This window comes from Vipera ursinii, assembly GCF_947247035.1.
Source record: "Vipera ursinii genome assembly, chromosome: 3".
Lineage (NCBI taxonomy): Eukaryota > Metazoa > Chordata > Lepidosauria > Squamata > Viperidae > Vipera > Vipera ursinii.
The window spans coordinates 152,011,527-152,032,599 of record NC_139516.1 but is presented as its reverse complement, the minus strand read 5'-3'; the positions used below and the strand labels follow the sequence as shown (position 1 = coordinate 152,032,599).

At 38.1% G+C, this 21,073-nt stretch overlaps 1 protein-coding gene across 1 annotated transcript; it reads left to right on the top strand.

Annotated features, from left to right (window-relative positions):
* The first annotated feature begins 2,560 nt into the window (after positions 1-2,560).
* Positions 2,561-19,153, top strand: KCNG2 (potassium voltage-gated channel modifier subfamily G member 2). Its single transcript, XM_083361191.1, has 2 exons — positions 2,561-3,428; positions 18,284-19,153. Exons 1-2 carry the CDS (start codon positions 2,673-2,675, stop codon positions 19,091-19,093), a joined length of 1,566 nt encoding a protein of 521 aa, XP_083217317.1. The 5' UTR covers positions 2,561-2,672; the 3' UTR covers positions 19,094-19,153.
* Positions 19,154-21,073: the final 1,920 nt, after the last annotated feature.

Sequence of the window (21,073 nt, the reverse complement as noted above, 5' to 3'; positions counted from 1 at the left end):
TGAAGTCATTAAATTGATATGATATTTACATAGAGAAGTGAACCTTAGCATCACCACAATATAAGCAGAGAATAGAAAAATGTATGTTCACTAAAAAAGGAATTTGGTAGAGTGGTATCTTCGTTTTTCATCAGAAATATTTTTTTAAAGTTTTCAACTTTTGTTCTACTTATGCTGAACTGGAAAAAGAATCTCCTGGCCTTTTAATTTTAAAAACTAAACTAAATTTAAAGAATACTGCAAAGTAATGGGATGAAAATGATGCTCATATATCTAGCTCTGAATATTTTATCTAGTTAATCGATATGTTTTTATTGCAGTTATATTGATGATGGAGGTAAATATTATTTTAAACTATCCTTTTTTAACCTCTATGATTTTATTTGAAACAAGGAGGCATTACATTTTATGTATAGTGAACCCTGTAGAAATGTTGAAATATTTTTTACATCCCATAGGATTTATATAGGATCTAGAGACATTACTGTAAATAAAGACAATGATAGTGGCTGATCTTTTGCTTCCCAATTTGCCAGATTCTCATTCATTTTTCTAAAAGAAATATTAAAATACAGTAATATGAAATGAGGTGGAAGAGGAAGCTTGGCAAGGTATCAAGAAGAGTTCATTAGCCTAGCCAAATATTGCCATAATAAGAAACCATGCTATCTTTGATAATTCGAATATGCGCACCTTGATACTGTATTTTGATTACATTCATTTTTTTCTGATAAATAATTAAAAACACAGTTTAATATACATTCTACAAACATTATAGAAGGTTAATATTTCTTTGTAAAATTATCTCACATTAATGCCAACATTATTAGCTGCATTAGAATATTAGTACTTCTTTGCATGGATTTTCTTATTTGTACATTTTAATTCTAGGACCTTAAAGAACAAAGTGCATAAAGTTATATAAGAATATTATGATAACAAATGTAAATCCCAGTATCAGACTCAGATTCTTATTTTGCTTAGAATATGCTAAAGACAATAATAAGAATAAAAATATACAAATAATTTTTATCTTTAACTTCTTCCATAAAAGAAAAAAATCTTACAACTTTTCATGAGAAACTGATTTTCAGAGGTACTGAATTCATGAGAATGAAACTTTCTTATCTTTTGCTGAAAATAATGCCATTAGCAAATAAATTTGCAGAATATTTTTATATATTTTGCAATAGTATAATCCAGCCATATCCTAGTGAAGTACAATAAAAACTGGACCAATATTATACTCAGAATATCTGTGACTGAAATTTAATCAATGAGCTGATTATACCACAGGATATATTGATATGAATATCGTCCATGCTATTAGTAGTTTGGCTTGAATTTTTTAAAATTTAGCTTTAAAAATCCTACTCAGTACTACCAATTTATCATGATGTGTTCAAGGAATTAGTATTGTATGATTCTAAAGATAATTACTATTGAAAATTAAATAGGTTAAAAGGCTATAACAAAAAACAATACTTTCCTATTTTGTCCTAATAAGACCTTTTCTTCTATTCAGTCATGCCCATTTTTTTGGAAACTGCCTGGATAAGTCAATACAACTTTCTTGGCAATGTTTTTTAGAAGTGATTTGCCATTTCCTGGTTCCTAGGGGCTGAGAGAAAGTGACCAGCCCACTGATACACAGCTGCCTTTGTGCCTAAGGCAGGATTGGAAGTCATGGTCAGATAGTTTCCTCTTAATAAAGGAATCCTTAAAAATGTGATAAAACTTCAGAAATAAAATTCTACATTCTATCTGCCAAGACTTAGTGAATGTTTATTCCATTTTGATGAGGAATAAGTTATTTGGTAATTTCCAATAAAAGACAAAGACAGGTAAGCTACCTGTGAAAAATCTGTTTCTCCTGAAAAGTTGCAAGGTGTTTTTTTTTTCCTTCATGGCAGTTAAAGAATGAAATGTCCAGAAGATATTTATAGGGATTTTAATGTAGAAAATATGTGGGAATTAAGGTCCACCAGTGTGTTAACACATGATCCATCCAATTCCCTTCTTCCTTAAGTTGTCTATGTAGAGAGCTGTAGGGCAGAGGTCCCCAACCTTTTGGGCACCAGGGACGGTTACGTGGAGAGAGGTTTTTCCGCAGACTGGAGGGGGCAGGTTTTGTATGCTGCCTGCATCCCACGGATGGGGTTTTGCTTGTTTGTGCAGACCAGTTGCTGGCATGCTGCGGCCCAGTACCAGTCCACAGACCAGGGGTTGGGGACCCCTGCTGTAGGGCATAATGCAAGCAGTCAAAGCAAAAGTTATTGGGGGAAATTAACAGCTCTCCACATCTTGAACTGCCCCTCCTTTTAAAGTTGCTTTTCCTGTTTAACTTGTGTGACATATGTTGAAAATTCTCATGTTGAGATTTATTGAAGATTTACAGGTAAAGATACATGTTTGCATATATTATATTATATTTGTTGGACTCTGAAATGTGAAAACTGTTTTCCTAGTTGTTTTCTGTACACTGTAGGAATATTGAGGAAAACCAGCAAGGTTTCTTGAGAAAAACACTATGTAGTTCAGAACGTCAGAAGGGGTTTGTTTTGCCTTTATTAAAAATGCAATTTCTGACACTAATATGTTCACCTTTTCTATCCTCACTAGTTAATACTCTCATTTCTTCAACTGCTCTGGCCCCTTCATGAATGTAACAAATGTATCAGGAAATGGCATTGCTGCCTGGGAATGCAGACCCCGAATTTACTGCATACTCTTATAACAACTTGGAGACACTTTGTGATGTGCAGACAAAGAAAGGCGTCTTCTACAAAAAAGCAAAACTTCTCAGTCCTGGGGAAGACTTGTATTGCTTTGCCTGTAGGGAGGACCAAACCAGGAATGTGATAATCAATGTAGGTGGCATAAAATACAAAATTCCATGGACCACATTAGAGAATTGTCCCTTGACCAGGCTTGGAAAGTTAAAATCATGCAACAACCATGAAGAAATAATGGATATATGTGATGATTATGATGTCAACTGCAATGAATTCTTTTTTGACCGCAATCCTTGTGCCTTCAGGACCATCATGACTTTTTTGACCGCTGGGAAGCTAAGGCTCCTCAGGGAAATGTGCGCGCTCTCTTTCCAAGATGAACTGGTTTACTGGGGGATAGAAGAAGAACATCTGGAATGGTGCTGTAGAAGACGAATACGACAGAAGGAAGAAGAGATGGCAGAGGCTGCCTTATTTGAAGACGAAGTAGAAACTAACGAAGCACCCCAATGTGCCTTCAACGACAGCGGCCGTTTGCATTTGTGCATGAGAAAGCTCAGGGACATGGTGGAAAATCCTCATTCAGGGATCCCAGGAAAAATCTTTGCTTGTATATCGGTTTCTTTTGTTGTCATCACTGCAGTTACCCTCTGCATTAGCACCATGCCAGATCTCAGAGAAGAAGAAGAACGGGTAAGTGTACGCTATAAAAATAATGTTTGCACAATTGTAAACATTTCCAGAGGCTTCTCTGTAATACTTGCTTTTTGGCTTGTCTCTGTATGTGCAGATGTTCAGACTGAGATTAGCGTAGTTATAATTGCTTTTTTGCTTTTAAGTTAATATTGTATTATATATTAACTTTCTCAATTAGTTAGGACAGATATCTCAATAACTACATTTTGGATATTCTCCCGATTCTTCTTGTCTTCTCATATCAGAAACTTTAGCTGAATCAAGGCTGGATTTTCTTTCTGAAAGAAGAAGTTACAGTAGAAGTTACAGTTCCCCTCTGCTGTGAAGGGAGATAAATGATCTGGGATGATGAGGGCCCCAAACCACAGCAAATTCAAAGAAAGTATTTGTGAAAATCTAATAGAGTTGGAAACTGAGCAAGATTGATTTTGACTGTCTAGAGTTTCCCCTGATCAGCATAAAATAGTAATGGTCATGTGGCCGGCATGACTAGACACCAAAGGCGCACGGAATGCTGTTACCTTCCCACCGTAGTGGTCCCTATTTTTCTACTTGCATTTTTACGTGCTTTTGAACTGCTAGGTTGGCAGAAGCTGGGATGAGTAACAGGCGCTCACTCTGCTACGCGGCACTCGGGATTCGACCCGCCAAACTGCCGACCTTCTGATCGACAAGCTCAGCGTCCTAACCCACTGAGCCACCGTGTCCCTTAAAATAGTAATTAGCGTGCCATAATCCTTTTTATTATCAAGAATGTGGCGTTCTTGTCTCTGAACACGTTTTGAAGCTCATAGTATATATGTAAACAGAAATCTGCAACTTTGCTTTATAGTTCCATACAAATTTCTCCTTTGGGTAGAAAACCTTGTCATCATTTTTCATTTTGTTTTCTTTTTGTCTGGTTTTTATGAAAATTAGTGGTCATTTAATTATTAAATTTATATCATGCCTTTTGCTTGAGCTCAAGGAATACTAGTGTTGTCATTGATGACAAAGCTAGGGGTACAATAAAGGGTTTTGAGGACCTAAATGGAAAGAGCAAAATCAACATTAAAATACTAGTAAACCTCACCAAATTCTGTAAGAGGCTTCAGTATTTTTACAAAATTCTTACTTTAAACTCTTTTAAATATTTTACATATTATAATGCTATGCATAATGAAGAATTCATTCTTATTAGTTATGCTGCAACATTAGGGTCTTTTCAAAAATGTTTTTAAGATCCAAGTATCTCACTAGTTGAGGATATTGTAAGTGCAAGTTTCCTGTGGAAATTCTTGAGACTTAAATGTATACCTCTATCTTGAATAGTTTTTTTCAAGGGCATATAGTATTTATTTCAGACTGTTTATATTATATTACCATATATTGTTTATAGTTCGTAACACCCCAAATTCACCCATTCTTGATAACTGGAAGTCAAAGATTTATTACACTGAAAATTTACCTTTAAAACTGTAAAATATTTAACAGTGTATTTTTGTTTCTAGATAGATAAATAAAAATACAAAACCATAGAATACACATAATCCTTGACTTTCAAGCACAGTTGAGCCCAAAATTTATGTTGCTAAGTGAGAAATTTGTTAAGTTTTACTCCATTTTATGACTTTTTTTGCCATAGTCGCTAAGTGAATAACTACTGTTGTTAACTTAGTTGAGTTGTTAACTGGTTGTTAACCGTCATAAAGATGAATCAGTTGTCAAGCATCCATTTGTAAATCACATTACCTTGTGGATGCTGTAGTGGTCATAAGTGTGAAAAACAGCCATAAGTCAGTTTTTTCAGTGCTGTTGTAACTGAATGGTTACTAAATGAACTGTTGTAAGTTGAGGACTACCCATAGTTACCAGTTTTCCAACTAGGCCACAATAGAGAAAGATGTCTGTAATTTGAATATAGTTCTTTATCGGACAGCCAGAGTCTGCTCCAAGAAAGATGACAACTGTTCCACGAAGGAAAAATGTGTTCCAGCAGGATGTGGCACAGAGCCAAAATTTAGTGAAAAATACTAATTAAATATGTTTTCTTCAAACATGCCAAAGTAATGAATAACTTTAAGAGCACTTGCTTAACTCAAGTAGTCTAGTGGAGCAGATCTTTGTAAAAACATTGCACGTTTATAAATTATATTTTTTTAATATAAACTCATAAATCAGTGGCTAAGGTCTTTGTAAGAGTTTGCTGATTCTACATCCATAGAAGTGTTTTAATGCTTACTGTTGTGGCATAATGATAAATAATGGATGGATGGATAGATAGAGCTTTGATTAAACTCATAGGTTTGATCACAAAATGTTTTTTGGTCAAAATGTAGAAAAAGTAAGTGAAAAAATTAATGTTAATTTCAGAGACCTGGATCCAAAGACATTCAATTAGTTCATACAATAAAGCTTTCCTGGAAAGGCTGCCTCTGTGAGCTAAAAGGCCTTCCTGAATTTCACAAAAAAATCCAGGACTACCTGTATTCCATTGCACCTTTGCTGTATACAAGAAACACTTTGTAATAGTGGCGGATATCTATAGCCCAACATGGAGATTTGTTCTCGAGCTTCAGGGTTGGTTTCCGAACATTTCATTACCAGGCTAGGAAACATCTTCAGTGAAATTCCACTGAAGATGTTACCTAGCCTGGTAACGAAACGTTTGGAAACCAACCCACAAGCTTGGAGAACGAAATTCCACCCTCAAGAAACACTTTATTCTTAGGTAATTTAGACAAAAAGGAATTACCTGAGGATGATCCATTTGTTGTGGGCAAGGCTGAAGAGTGGTAACTCGACACCACCATCTTGATCAGTTTGAAGAAAGTTGGGGAGAAAGTTTTGTCAGAGCGGTTAAATTACATAACCTGCGCCTGATGGTTAACAAAATATTTTCCTGCTACTTGGCAGACTTAGCTTCTTGCTCAACTCTATAGGCTTTCTTATTATTTTTCATTGGTATTCTCTTCAGTTCAGAACAGCAAAATGTGATATTAAATTTCTCTTCCTATTCCAACAAGAGTTTTATAGCATGGGCATGTCCTGAATAAGTTAAATTCCATTTAATGCAGGTTGTGTAGGAGAAGATTTTGATGCATCTATGATGTCTTTTTCCTTCTGCTTCTTGCAACGATTAGTTTGCTTTTTTATTTTTGTAGTGTGTCAGATGGTGGAAATAGGATTAAATGTAAAATAAACAAGCCAATATCTTTAAAACAGAGCACAGGAATTATGTTTTCAGTCCAAAATATGGCTTGAGGATAGCTAAGAAGAAATGCACTTATAATCAAAGCATCAGAGAATGTGGTATAATAATTTTTCGACAGCCAGTGCTGTCAAGAAAACTACAAAAATATAGTTGCAAGATAAAACTGTTAGTCTTACTTGGCTGATAATAAGCCATTGTCAAAACGCAATCTCCCTAAAATAACACATTAATATAATTAGTGGTAGCAACCAAATGGTGGAGATAGTTAAAATTCAACAAAGAAAATGATAGGACACTTATTAATATGCCAATGGAAAAGTAAAGCAAAACGTCATAAAGAGCCTTGAATTGTAGTGTCTATTTCTAGTCTAGCGTAACTATGAAAGAGGAGCAAATCTATTTTGGCTTTGGAGATCAGTGGGAGCAATCCAATATTAAGATGATACTAGGTGTCAAATAAAAAGAAGCATTAGAATGCTTGCAAGCAGCCTGTAATCACCTGCTAGATTATTATAATAATTACAGCTAGCTTTTTGGACTCTTCCAAACACTATTTTACAAAGTGCATATTCAATTAAATATAGTTAATGGTTTATGCCAGGGGTGTCAAACTCAATTTCATTGAGGGCCGCATCCGCATCAGGGGGCCGGGTGGGCATGGCCTGGGTGGGTGTGGCCTACTGGTTGGGCGCAGCTAGAGTGCGTATGGCCTACTGGGTGGGCGTGGCTAGCTCTACAGTGTTCGCATCAAGGGTGCCTATGGGGGCCTGGGCAGGAGTGGGACAGATCTGAGGGTCTCTGGTGGAAGGAGGGTCTCTGGGCCAGGGCCAAGGCAGGGAGGGCCGTTCCCTCACTGTTTCCAGGATGACTTTGCGGGCCACATGAAACCACTTGGCGGGCCGGATCTGGCCCCCGGGCCTTGTGTTTGACATGTCTGGTTTATGCAGAGAGCCTGCCTAAGTGTAGGAAAGAAAACTAAAAAAATCATTCTTAAAACATTTGAAATGTTTTAAATTTTCCTGTTATATAACTTTGGCATCCTCACTCAGAATTGCCAAAATAACAAGTTAACAGCCTTGAAAACTTGTCAAATTTGTAGTTCTTGAAATATTATGACAATTTTGTTTTTGTTTGTTTTAATTAACTTTATCTTTGCATTAAATTGTGCTTTTAAAGAAAAGGGAGCTGGGAAGTTCTGCTGTTGTTTATTTGGTTTTAGGTAGACTTTTGTTATCAATCAATTACCAAATGTTTATTGTTTATTTGCCACTTTTGTATGATTTCGTGCTTGGAAAGAAGTTTGCTGTTCCCTCTTTTGGACAAGGTCACTTTCTGTCCTTACTGATTGTTCAGACTGTCTAGACTAATTTATTGTTATTAGCCACTTTGTCATGTTTTACTGCCGACTTGTCTCACAATATTCTGAGACAGTTCTTTCTTTATACTCCCCCATTAATCTTATAATAGTTTATCAATTCATTAGTCTCTACTAAGGAGATCATGCAGTTCTTTTTCTCTCTGATTGGATTCCTTTGCTTGTACTAAACTGATCCATATTTTTCCATTTTTTGTATTTGTTGGCTTAGATTGCTGGTATTGCAACTCGCTACTTTTTCATTTGTGCCCATTGTTTTCATCTGCTTTCGGCTTTTCAGTCTGGTCTTGATTTACTCTACTTTTTCCCCAGTTCTTCCATTCATTCACCAAAATGGCCTCCCATAGTATTAACATGCATGACTTAATTTCACAAGTGATGTACAGTACCTCATTTCCTAGTGCTAAATATGCTACTGGAGTGACTTCTTGTGATTACGAACAATGAATTAACATAGTTTGCATTTCTCAGATGGTTATATTTTAACACCTTCCATCACAAGCAAACTAATCCTCAGAGTATTACATTTTCAAATATTTGCTGCTAGACTGACTACTATATTGGTACAGTCTGGAACAGTTTAAGCTTGTAGTTGCATCTAGTAATTTGATAAAAAAAACATTTAGAAAGTTGGCTTGCCCCATCAAATTGTAGAGAGTTGTTCTATTTTCATCATAATCAACTTTATCCAGTGATGACACTAAAAAACAAGAAATTGGATGAGACGGCACATTTTAAGATTGAAAGCAAAGGGCAGAGATTCTTTTTCTCCCATTATCAAACCTACTTTGCTAAACGTGTTAGTTCCTCTCATCCTTGAATGATAATGTGTAAATATATTTTTGCTATTTTGCATACATACATACATATTTATTTTTTTGAGCAGGATATATATATGTTCTTCTAGGCTTGTTCCTTCAGAAGGAGCAAGTAAAGAATTATCTATGGGCAACCTCTTAGTTTTTCTTTAACTTTTTTATTCTTCTTGGAGATTCACTTCCTTGCTGGAGGAGAGGAGATTACAGCTAGGAGAAATTTGATTGGTGGAGAGGTGTAGGAGATGACCAGTCTGAGCCCATGGGAGGGGTCAAGGGCGTCATCAGTTTGGATCCCTTCATGTCCACAAGAGATCTTCCTCCTTGAATTCCACACTGTTATCTATCGGCAGTTCAGATTCTTATTTAGAGGTAACGTGAAATAAACTTGTACTCATTTCAACTTAACCCTGGCTCCCGATTTCCTGCATCTGACAGTAGGACCAAAAAGAAGATGCATGAATTTAAAACATAACAAGAAAAGGTAAAAGCACTAGTTTGAGCATTTTTACTTTCTAAAATGCCAACTGCCTATTTTGAATCTATTTTAGAGTATTATTTGTTCGTTGGTATTTTATAAATATATGCACTTCCGACAGTCCATGAGAATGATGCTAGATAACCATCTGAGACTGGAAATTTGCCTTCATTTATTAAACTAGGTATGGGTGGGAGGGAGAGACGTTGCTTTTAGAATTATTTGATCTCTTATGTTAAATATCCCATGTATTATTTTAGGAGCATGTGTAAAATAATTGTCCTAAAGATTCAAGCATTGCTCTTCAATATACAAGTGAAGAGAAAAGGAGTGCTTTTAGATGTGACTTAATCTTGAACTGTAAGGTCACACACACTCAAAGTAATAAACTTTGTGCCAAATCATGCAAGAAAGCTCTTAGAGACCTCAGGAATACAGAACAAATGTAAACTAAAGCAATTCAAACAGATATTTACCTAATGTTTTAGGCGGGTGGCTATTTCCTAAGGATTTTTGAGAAAGCTGTTACGAATGTGTGTCTTTTAAATGTCGAACTTGGACTAAAACAGCGGGTATAGGGAGGGAAATGTCTTGGCACAGAGATATAGTCCAAAGCCAAACACTAGGTTTAATTGCATATTTTCAATCAAAATGATTGGTTGCTACTTAGTTAGTTTCTTGGAGAGGTTTTTCATGAGCCGGATGACTCATTTGAAACAGACTGTATCCAAGAGAAATGTCAAACTCCTTGTTCAGTGGCAGGAAACATGACCAGACATCCATAAGGACCCCCGCCCCCCTCCACCATTCCTCCTGCTTCAGCAGAACAAACCCAAAGTCCTGGGTTAGCAAATGAGTAGCATAAAATGTTCTGGACACTTTATCATACTAAGAAAGGAGATTACAATCTATGGATGTGATTATGAATACTATGGCTATAGAAGACCATGCAGAAGTAGTTCACAAGAGTACATTTTTGAACTGGGTTTTTAAATTTATAATAATAATAGGTTTTCCCTCACATTAATACATTCTTTCTTCAGTTTATTTACATTTGTCCTTTAGCCGCTCAAAACAAAAATGTTGGCTGCTCACCATGCATTTAATAATATGGCCATATCATCACAAGCTATTTTTCGCTTTATTGTATTGGCTCAGTTATGAGGGCAATTCGGAAATAATCCTCCGTTTGGTCAATGACAGACACTTGCAGAAACAGAACTTTTATATACACATTTGAAAACTACAACATTACATTACATTACTTTTTGATATAATCGGCCTTCAGATTGAAGCAACTGTCACAATGTCTTACAAGATTTGAAATTCCTTAGTAGTAGTCACTTGGGGCCAAATCTGGGCTTGGGGAGGTGATCAAAAACATCCCAACGGAACTGCTTCAAAAGTTCTTTGGCGCGTCTAGCAGTGTGCGGGCATTATTGTGAACCAACAACACACCGGAGGTCAGCATGCCCCGATGCTTGTTATGGATGGTTTGTCTGAGTTTTTGTAACGTTTCACAGTAGACTTCTGAATTGATGGTCAAACCACGCTCCATGAAGTTCACTAGCAGTACTCCTTTGGCATCTTAACATTTGGCGGGATTTTCTATGGCACCACTTCTGGCTGGTTCACGATAATGCTCGCCCACATACCGCTAGACACACCCAAGAACTTTTGAAGCACTTCCGTTGGGATGTTTTTGATCACCCCCCTATAGCCCAGATTTGGCGCCGAGCAACTACTATTAAGGAATTTCAAACTTTGTAAGATGTTATGATAAGTACCTTAATTTAAATGGCAATTATGTAGAAAAGTAATGTAATGTTGTAGTTTTCTAATGTGTATAATAAAAGTTCTGTATCTGCGAGTGTCTTGTCACTGATAACCAAACAGAGGTTTATCTCCGAATTGCCCTTGTATATTCTTTGCATGTTCACTGTAATATGGAATCCCACATCAGAATTTCTTTAGAAATGCATCTGTCAGTAGATGTAACAGGGGAAAAAATTGAAGTTGAAGAATAGATTATAGCAGACATGTCAAACTCACGTCACGTGACTTCGTGGAACGTACCGGGACGGTTTTGCCATTGCCGCCAATAGGGTGGGCACGCATTCCAGATGATGCATCCGGCCCGCAGGCCGGCAGTTTGACACCCCTGGATTATAGTATCTTAAGAATGGTATATAAAATTGATTTTAAAATCATGGCATTGCCAGGGTGTGATACTTTAGCATTTGTCAACAAGGAATATATGGTACTGGCTAGCTAGCGACTCTAGATCCCACTTAGTTTTAGAAAACCACTGGCCTGTTCCAGACATAAAGTTAGAAGTTGCCTTTCTGGCTGCAATCCTCAGAATAACAAGAGCAGATGTCTTGGCTGGCCTTGTGACTCAGGCCTTCTGCCCAAAAACCCTGGAAGAACTGGAACCAGTGGGATAAATCTGCCAGAGAAAATATAGGCAGAAGAATCAGAGATGTTTTATTTCTTTGCAGTACTATTTTGCTCAGCTGTGTGTTACTAGTCTTCATTCGTCTATGTCACAGGTGTCAAACCCGCCACGTCACATGATGTATCGTGACATATCGCGATTTTTCTTGCATTGCCAGAGCTGGAGTGGGTGCAGCCTCCTCATGATGCAACTGGTCCGTGGGCCGGCAGCTTGACACCCTTGCTCTATGTTTTTGCATGTTTGCTTGCTGTTGAATAGTTGTTAAATGCAGATAAATGTAGGAAACAAGAACTCGGCTCACATCCCTTATTTCCCTCTTAATTGTATGTTTGAAAAATAAAAGTTTGATTCTACTCTACTCTACTCTACTTGTTATGTTACAAGTATTACAGTCCTTGTTATTGAATACTACAATTGAATAATAATATCATCAACAACAACAACAGAGTTGGAAGGGACCTTGGAGGTCTTCTAGCCCAACCCCTTGCCCTGGCAGTGAACCCTATACCATTTCAGACAAATGGTTGTCCAATCTCTTCTTAAAAATCTCCAGTGTTGGAGCACCTACAACTTCTGGAAGAAACTCCTTCCACTGATTAATTGTTGAAACTGTCAGGAAATTTCTCCTTAGTTCTAGGTTGCTTCTCTCCTTGATTAGTTTCCATCCTTTGCTTCTTGTTCTGCCTTCAGGTGCTTTGGAGAATAAGTTGATTCCCCTCTTCTTTCTGATAGCCCCTTAAGATATTGGAACACTGCTATTCTGTCACTCGTAGTCCTTCTTTTTCAGTATTACTGAATACTACTAGTGAGTTTGTATGTGTTCTACGATCACACATTCCAAAGCCAGCTGTTGGACATCATCCCCTTTTAAAAGGGAGACTCTGGAGCCATTTTTATAGAAGCCTTATCATGTTTTGTGCTATTCAGTTTCTAGGGAAAGGGGGAAGTATTTTCCCACAAGTAATAGCAGCATAACTACTTTCTTGAGTAAATACATCTTAAGTCAGTTGGGGGAACAGATGCACAGACAACCTGGAGTTCATGTAGAGGCGGCAAAAGGAGGGAATCCCAGGAAGAGACCAGATAGGCTTGTGCTCTGTGTTCAGGTTGGTTACCTGGCTAAAGAACTGTTACTTAGTTATCTGTGTAGTGATTTCTAATTTTTGACTGTGAAGTGGGTGAGGGACAAAAGATAATGTAATCTTCTAACCTGGATCCCCAATTCATCCACTAGATGACATTCATCATCATCATCATCATTATTATTACCATCATCATCAGTCATCCAAGGAAATTCTATTTTGAATTGTTCCTGGAAGAGCAAAACTAGCAGGACACCTCTGTTAAAACATGGGCTATTCAAAGCATGGGCACTGCCATAGAAAAGCAGTACCTATAAGCTTCCAAAGTACATCTTGCGGAATTGGAAGCCTACCAACAGTTTCTCTCAAGATAAATGAGTTGGTGAGATTGACTCTGATTGAAGAGAGTACTGATGGTATTTCAATACGAAGCTATTTTCAACTTTAGAGGTAATCACCAGCATCCTAAATTGCACTCAGAAGCTAATTGGAAGCCAGTGCAGGCAATATTGATATATTAATAACAGCAACTGCCAACCAATGAGCAGGCAATTACATTGTGAACTAATTAAATCTGTTGAGTGGTAATAATAATAATAATAATAATAATAATAATAATAATAATAATAATAATAATAATAATATAAAGTTGGAAGGGACCTTGGAGGTCATCTAGTCCAACCCCCTGCTCAGGCAGGAAACCCTATACCATTTCAGGCAAATGGCTGTCCAGTCTCTTCTTAAAAACCTCCAGTGTTGGAGCATTCACCACCTATTCACCACCACTATTCAAGAATAGTATTGTGATTTAGCGTCAGCCTGTGGTTCCGGCAGCTGAGTCGGATGATTCTGAAGAGGAGGAGGAGGGGTTTGGTGAGCCTTTGGTGTCAGAGGAAGGTTCTGATGCACTGCAGAACTCTCAGCCTGGCCCCTCCCATCTTGTTCCTCCTCAGACTCAGTTGTGTGAGCATGAGGGATTGGAAGAAGACGATACACAGCTGGCTCTGTTCAGGGACGCTAGGAGCAGGAGGCAATCTAGCAGAGAAGAACAGAGGAAGGCAATGAGGCAACTCGGGAGAAGGCAATGAGAAGCCACGCCTTGGGACGAGGTGCTGGTTGCTGAAGGCAACCGTTTGAAGATCTTCTGCTAGAGTCCTGGTCTGTTATTCTTGTTTAACTCTTGTTTAACCTTTTGGGTTTAAGTCTTGTTTGAATTTTTCATTTAACTTTTGTTTGAACTCTTTGTAAATAAGTTTGGTTGGGTTTTTTCCAGCCTGTTGATTATGAAAAGGGGTTGTCCCTGACATTCAAACAGGGCTGGTCGTAGGCTGGAACAGAACGAACAGCCTCACATCAAGCACAATCCAGACTCAGGATGATGTGTGCAGGAATTATTCTCCTGTGCCAGGTGTCATGCCTTGGAACTGGTCTAGATAATCTGCTTCTAAAGTGCTTGAGTCACAGTGATGTAGCAGGAATGGAGGAAGCCTACATGGTTTGTTTTAAGTTTCTTCCTACACCATTTCTTACACTCTATTCTGTCATAACCCAGACTGAATAAAGTTTCTTTAAAAAAAAACAACAATCACCACTAGCTGTCCAAAGCATCTGCATGAGTTTTCTCCAACATCAAAGTTCAAAAGCATCAACAGACTCCTGCTTCTTCAGAGCCCAACTTTCACTTCCTTAAAGTGTCATTCCCTGCATGAATCTGATCTTCGTAGGTATAGACACATTGCAATATCTGAATATTTTTTCCAGTACCTTTTTTGCTATCTTAGCAAGTTCTAATCTATAGCATCCTACTTTAGTGTTGGTTCCTTTAATTGTTGATATTCAGTAATAATACTCATGCAGCTAAAGAAACTATAACTTGTTTCATTCGTGGCTTGGTATACTGTGAACACAACTGCATGGAGACATGGTAGGAAAAAAGATGTTGCTAGAGCATGTTTGTACCAAAACCTTTGCAGAAGCAGCAAGCCAAAAGAGGAAAAAGAAAATTTTTCACTCTTTTGCCTGTTGTTTCATTAAGATGCCCTCCCCCCCCAAAAAGAAATTCAGATTTGCTTCAGGAAGACAATACAATAATGTACTGTAAATCCTGGTAAGAGATTTTGGATTTCTTACTCTGGGTCTAACTCCCAGGATTCCCTGTTTATTATATTTTGATAATTTAGTTAGTTATTGGTTTTTAGTTCCAGAATAAAAGTGTTTATGTGAGAGAAGAATGATGGCTAGGAAGAGATTGTACTATAGAAATCATACAATTCTGTATGGCATTGGATATTTTAATCCTTTCCTGAAGTGTTAGGACTTAGAGCAAGCAATAAAATGCACTGGCTGAAGATAAAGTACCTTGCACAATGTATAATTAATGTAATTCACTACCACTGGAATCATAATTATTCGCCACACAGTTGATGTTTTGTTTTATCATTTGAAAGGGCTGAAGCGATTTATGAAAAATGGGTCCATTGGTGGCTATAACTTGTAAGACCTAAATGTGAAAGGGAAGAAGTGAAGGAAGCTTATTGCTTATATATAGCTGATCATATTTGAAAATCGAATGTGAGGCTAAATGGATCTTTATTCCAATCCAAAATCTAGTTGTGCCAGCTATAAAATTATAAAACATTTGCACAACGAAATGTGGAAATAATTCTTAGTTCTCCTTCTGAAAGAAATTGAATGTACGTGAATTTTAAAAAGATATGTCAGCTGTGTGTTTTCTCCCTGAATTACATGTTCTTTTCCCATGTTACAATTTTCTACTTGAAGCTTCTTTGTGTAAAAGGTTCATTCCACAGCTAGAACTAGTCCTTTATGATCAGCCTATTTTATAATATGCATGAATGAGCCACTTAGTTCTCTGGCAAATTATCTTTGCAAATTATTTAAATCATTTTAAATGATTCCTTTCCGCAACAACTCTAACAATATTCCAGTATGATCTTAATATACTGGAATGGAAACGCGGTTTCATTTTTCCCCATATAAGATAGGCATGGTTATCTACTAAGTAGATAACATTCTGACTGTTGGTTTTTTTGTTGATTAGTGACCTGAATTGAACTGACCACTGTTACTTTCCCAGATAAAAACTTAAAAATGTTTTTGGACAGGGAAAACCTACTGCTAGGTTTGAAAGTGAGACTGGAAAATTGTCATCCAAAGTAACACTATGCCTAACTGCTGCTGGCTTCTATCGATGGAAGCTAGTGATTGTTTTCCTACCTTTTTTATTGTCTAATTGGGCAAAATTACCTCAGCTCTAGGTCTGGTTTTAGGTTGTTTTTTTTAACCAGAATCATGAGGGAGCCTAGAATCCTGCAGAACCTTGACTGCAGAACAGCCTTGTCCTTGCAAATCTCTTCCAGCAAATTACACCAGTTGAGAGAACAGTAATTTAGAAATGTCATATCTGCCTCCTTTCCTTTTCATTAACACATTTCAGGTTCCTTCTCTCCTCTTCAATGTAAAGAGTGGTCTAAATCACTGTTAGACCTTCGAGATGTTCCAGACAAGAAGGATGTCTGCAATTACTGTTTCTACTGTGAAGTTGCATTAACAGAATCTTGCAAGTCTGAAAAACACCCTCCTCTCCTTCACTTTTACCCTCTCCAAAACTACAGAGAGTCCCTTCTGATACAATTTTGCCCTCCCTTCTCATTAGGTCTGAAATTTTATCAGTCCATAGTATAAGTTGTGGCTTTTCCTCCTGTCCCCCAAGGTCCTTCCCGTATACCATCACAACCATTCAGTAGTCCAGGGGTAGGCAACGTTGGCTCTTTTATGACTCGTGGACTTCAACTCCCAGAATTCCTGAGCCAGCCATGCTGGCTCAGGAATTCTGGGAGTTGAAGTCCACGAGTCATAAAAGAGCCAACGTTGCCTACCCCTGCAGTAGTCCCTTGAGCAGACTTGTAGGAAATGTCTAATTTTTTTCCCCGTAAATGGTGGCAGATTTTAGGAATTCAGCAAGTCAGCACTCTTTTATCTTCAGAGAAAAGGAAGGTGGGTTGCTGGAAAAGCAACTGTATAATTCTGTTCAGTAGTATAAGTTCCGCTACCCATATGTCTGTGGAGTTTCTCAATCATGTAGGTCCAGGGTCTCCAAACTTGGCAACTTTTAAGACTTGTGGACTTCAACTCTCAGAATTCATCCTGGGTAATTCTGGGGTTTGAAGTCTACAAGTCTTAAAAGTTACCAAGTTTGGAGACCTTATCCAGGTCACGATTGTCCCCAAAGGTGCTTCTCCCAAAATTCAGTTCTGAACTGAAGAAAAATGTCTTGGATGAGAAACAAAAATTTTTCAAAGGGGGGAGGGGAACCAAAAAAAGTCCAGTTGCCTTTTAGAAAAAAACACATTTGCTACCCATATGTTGCCTATTCCCCTGTACCCAGAAATCACATTGTCAAAATTCAGCAGGAAAAAGATTGGTTTTCAGTGGTACAATTTGTGGCGTTTGTTTTTTTTTCAAAAGCAAGGATAGAAATGGAAATGAGAAAACTGTGGAAGACAAACCTTGTTCCACCTTTAAACCCTGCGCTCCCCTCATCAAGCACATTGAATTTGTAAGGAAAAAAATATTTCATGTTTGTTCCAATAGCCTTGGTTTGTTCTGTTTTCTCTCTGGGGGTGATTCACATTCACACATAACGAAAAGGTAAGGGTGAACTGCAGCTATATTTGAAATTGGAGAGGAAACAGCCCAAAAAAAAATGATTATTCATTGTTGCTTAAGTGTCGGGTTGGTGAGTTTATTTGCAGCCTTTAAGCAACAACTTTGTTCATTTTCCAGGAAGGAATAATATTCAAACAGGTCTCTTACCTATTGGATTTTTTTAGTGGCAGTTATTTTTAATTTAGGGGGGAAATGTTTTGTAGAATAAGCTTTTTTAGAAGCTTTTCCAATAGAATTGTTTAATGTAAAGTAACTACTACTCTTTTTTTTTTTTGCCAGAATCAAGCCCCAGATTTGGTGTGAATTTGGGATTTGGTCCGGGGGGGGGGGGGGGGAGGTTGGTTTTAAACCCATTATTCATGCTAGTTGGAGGGAGTTGAAGTTCACATATCTTAAAATTGCCAGGTTTAAAAACTGATCTAAAGGATTTAGGTATTGATAAAAATAAAGTCAGTCTGATCATTATTTTTAGAGAAATTTACTAAAAATGTTACAAATTCATTAGGAAAATGAATAATTTGAACAGTTCATGTGATAAGGAGGCTACTGTCTGGGTAGGTCCATCCCATAATAAATCTGTTGAGCTCAAAGATGCCAATGCATAGAAATGCATTTAATTTAGCTTTATATTGCAGCTTTAAACTGTAACAGATTACTTACAGGAACACAGAAGCACACAACACAAGAGCATTTTTGACATCTTAAACTAAAGATTTGTGGCTGGCTTGTTAAATAACTCTTAATTTTCTGCCTTCCTTGCAGGGGGAATGTTCCCAAAAGTGCCGTGACATCTTTGTGCTGGAAACGGTCTGTGTGGCTTGGTTTTCTTTCGAGTTCCTCTTGCGCTCCATCCAGGCGGAGAGCAAGTGTGCCTTTCTGAAGACGCCGCTCAACATTATAGACATTTTGGCCATCTTGCCTTTCTACATCTCTTTGATTGTAGATATGGCTTCTCCCAAAAGCAGCGACAAGCCTGGGGGAGGGGGAGTTGGAAACAAGTACCTGGAGAGAGTGGGGCTGGTGCTGCGGACTCTGCGAGCCCTTCGCATCCTCTATGTCATGCGCCTGGCAAGGCACTCCCTGGGGCTGCAGACACTAGGACTCACCGTGCGCCGCTGCACCCGGGAATTTGGACTGCTGCTCCTCTTCCTTTGCGTTGCTATGGCACTCTTTTCGCCCCTCGTCTTCTTGGCGGAAAGCGAAATGGGCGCCAAGCACGAATTCACCAGCGTTCCTAGCAGTTATTGGTGGGCTGTGATATCCATGACAACCGTCGGCTATGGTGACATGGTGCCTCGCAGCATTCCAGGGCAGGTTGTGGCCCTAAGCAGTATCTTGAGTGGCATCCTGCTGATGGCTTTTCCTGTCACTTCCATTTTCCACACCTTCTCGCGCTCGTACATCGAGCTTAAGGAAGAACAGCAGCGTGCTGCCAATAGGCAGTTTCACGAACTGGAAGAAAGCAACCACTTCTCACAAGACAGCAGCTCTCAGGAAGAAGAGTCCTCTTCGCCGGGCAATACCGGAGCAGCAATTCCTGCTGAAATGGAACAAGGGACTAAGAATTGCTGACGCGAAGGAAATTGGAATCTTGGAGAACAGAAGGAGAAAAATGGATGGAGGGGTATTTTATTTATTTATTTTAATTCCGTTTATATCCCGCCCTTCTCCGAAGACTCAGGGCGGCTTACAAGCTTAGCAGTAGCCTTCATTCGATGTATATGCCTGCTTATTAGGGCTTTCACACACACCCCAAGCGGCATTATTACAAAGTCAGCTTAATTGCCCCCAACAATCTGGGTCCTCATTTTATGTCTTAAAGCAGGAGTCTCCAAACTTGGCAACTTTTAAGACTTGTGGACTTCAACTCCCAGAATTCCCCAGCCAGCATGGAAGTTGAAGTGCACAAATCTTAAAAGTTGCCAAGTCTGGAGACCCCTATCTTAAAGTAAAGAAACTGCTTAGATCTCTTTTTACAGCCAGAAAGACTTGTCTTTTGAGCAACGGCTTACCCATGATCATAGTGCTGAGGATCGGTTGGCTTTAATGTAACATCCTTTAGAATTTCAGAGACTCTCCAGCACTAACGATGCTGCCAATTGCGCTTTCAAAGGCAATTTTCAAACTTGTTTCTGTTGTGTGTATGTGGGAAGAAATAACACAGCTAATGCATTATTAAAAGTATCCAAATTCAGGTAGTTCTTGTTCCATTCATTTGCTATAGAGCTAGAGAAGCTGACAGATTGACCAGCAATAGTTTCTCCCTAGCTGTATCTCTAGTGGATTCAGGTTTCGGTGTACATCATGAAGTTGTTCTGTACCAGCCTGCTACCGGCCCTGCAGAAAAGGCATTGTATTGACCTAGAGTTGAATATAGGACAAACCCCAGAACATCCAGTTAATGTTAGCCCTGGCCGTTGCGAAGATGCACAAGAAAGGAGGAAGCACAACATATTTGCACTTCTTAATTTCTTCTGTTTGCAACAAAAGTTTTGTTCCATGGGGCATTTGGGATTTACAAAATGTGAGATAAAAGCTTTTGGTTTGGATGGATTTTGACCCTGAAAATCTTTTCCTCATAGTTAAAAATGTCGAAAACAACCACACAAGGGTCACAATGAGCAGTATGTTTGAAGTATATTTTCCTACCGGAAGGCAGGGAGCTTTTACAGTAATTAGTAATTGTGGTGAATTCCAAGTCCCAGAACTAAGCAAAAATTAAAAGCCTTACTGCTTTTGAAAATAGAGGGTCTTAGTGCTGGAGGTACTAGTAGTAAGGCTGAAGTCCACTTACTCTTTCATTTGTATTGATTCTTGGTTCGCAAGATTGTGATGACGCTGGGAGTTTATGCAGTCTTGTTTTGTATGGCTGAGCTATATTAAAATGTCATCTGTTAGCAAGGAACATTGTAAAAAAAAGCTCCTTAATTTCTATTTCCTGATTCTCATTTGTTCCAGTTTATTTTGAAAATAAGAAAGGAAAATAAAATTACCTTGTGGCACATAATCTAAAACTAGTTTTTTTTTTAACCTATGGAAGCCATTTCTATCACACGCAGACTATTTGTTTTCCATGTGCATTTCACGTTCACTTAATATATAGAGCTGTACATCACTCACAATTTTTCACATAGAAGAGTGTTTCTGGACTTATGCTGGAGTCAGAAAAACCCAGGAAAGATAGGAGAAACTAAGCTCAAACTATAGTAGAAAGTCCGATTCCTACTTTGGAAGTGTGACAAATTAATAGTATAACTTGTTCCATTTTCCTGAAGTCTACTAAAATATTGTGATTAGTTTGGAACTAATCTCTCTTCTAGCTAGTTTAGCAAATAATAGGCACTTCTACAAACCATTTCAGCCCTCTATAAGTAATGTGAAATGGACCAGAGTAACCATCTTTGTTCTTGTTGATTTCAGGATTTTGAGAAGGAATGCTTTCCCTTCAGTGCCAATCAATGCTCCGCTTAAACTACTATTTGTCCTGGAGCAAAAACATCCATTCCAAACGAAAAGGAAGTTACATACATAGCTAACACTCCTCCAATGTGC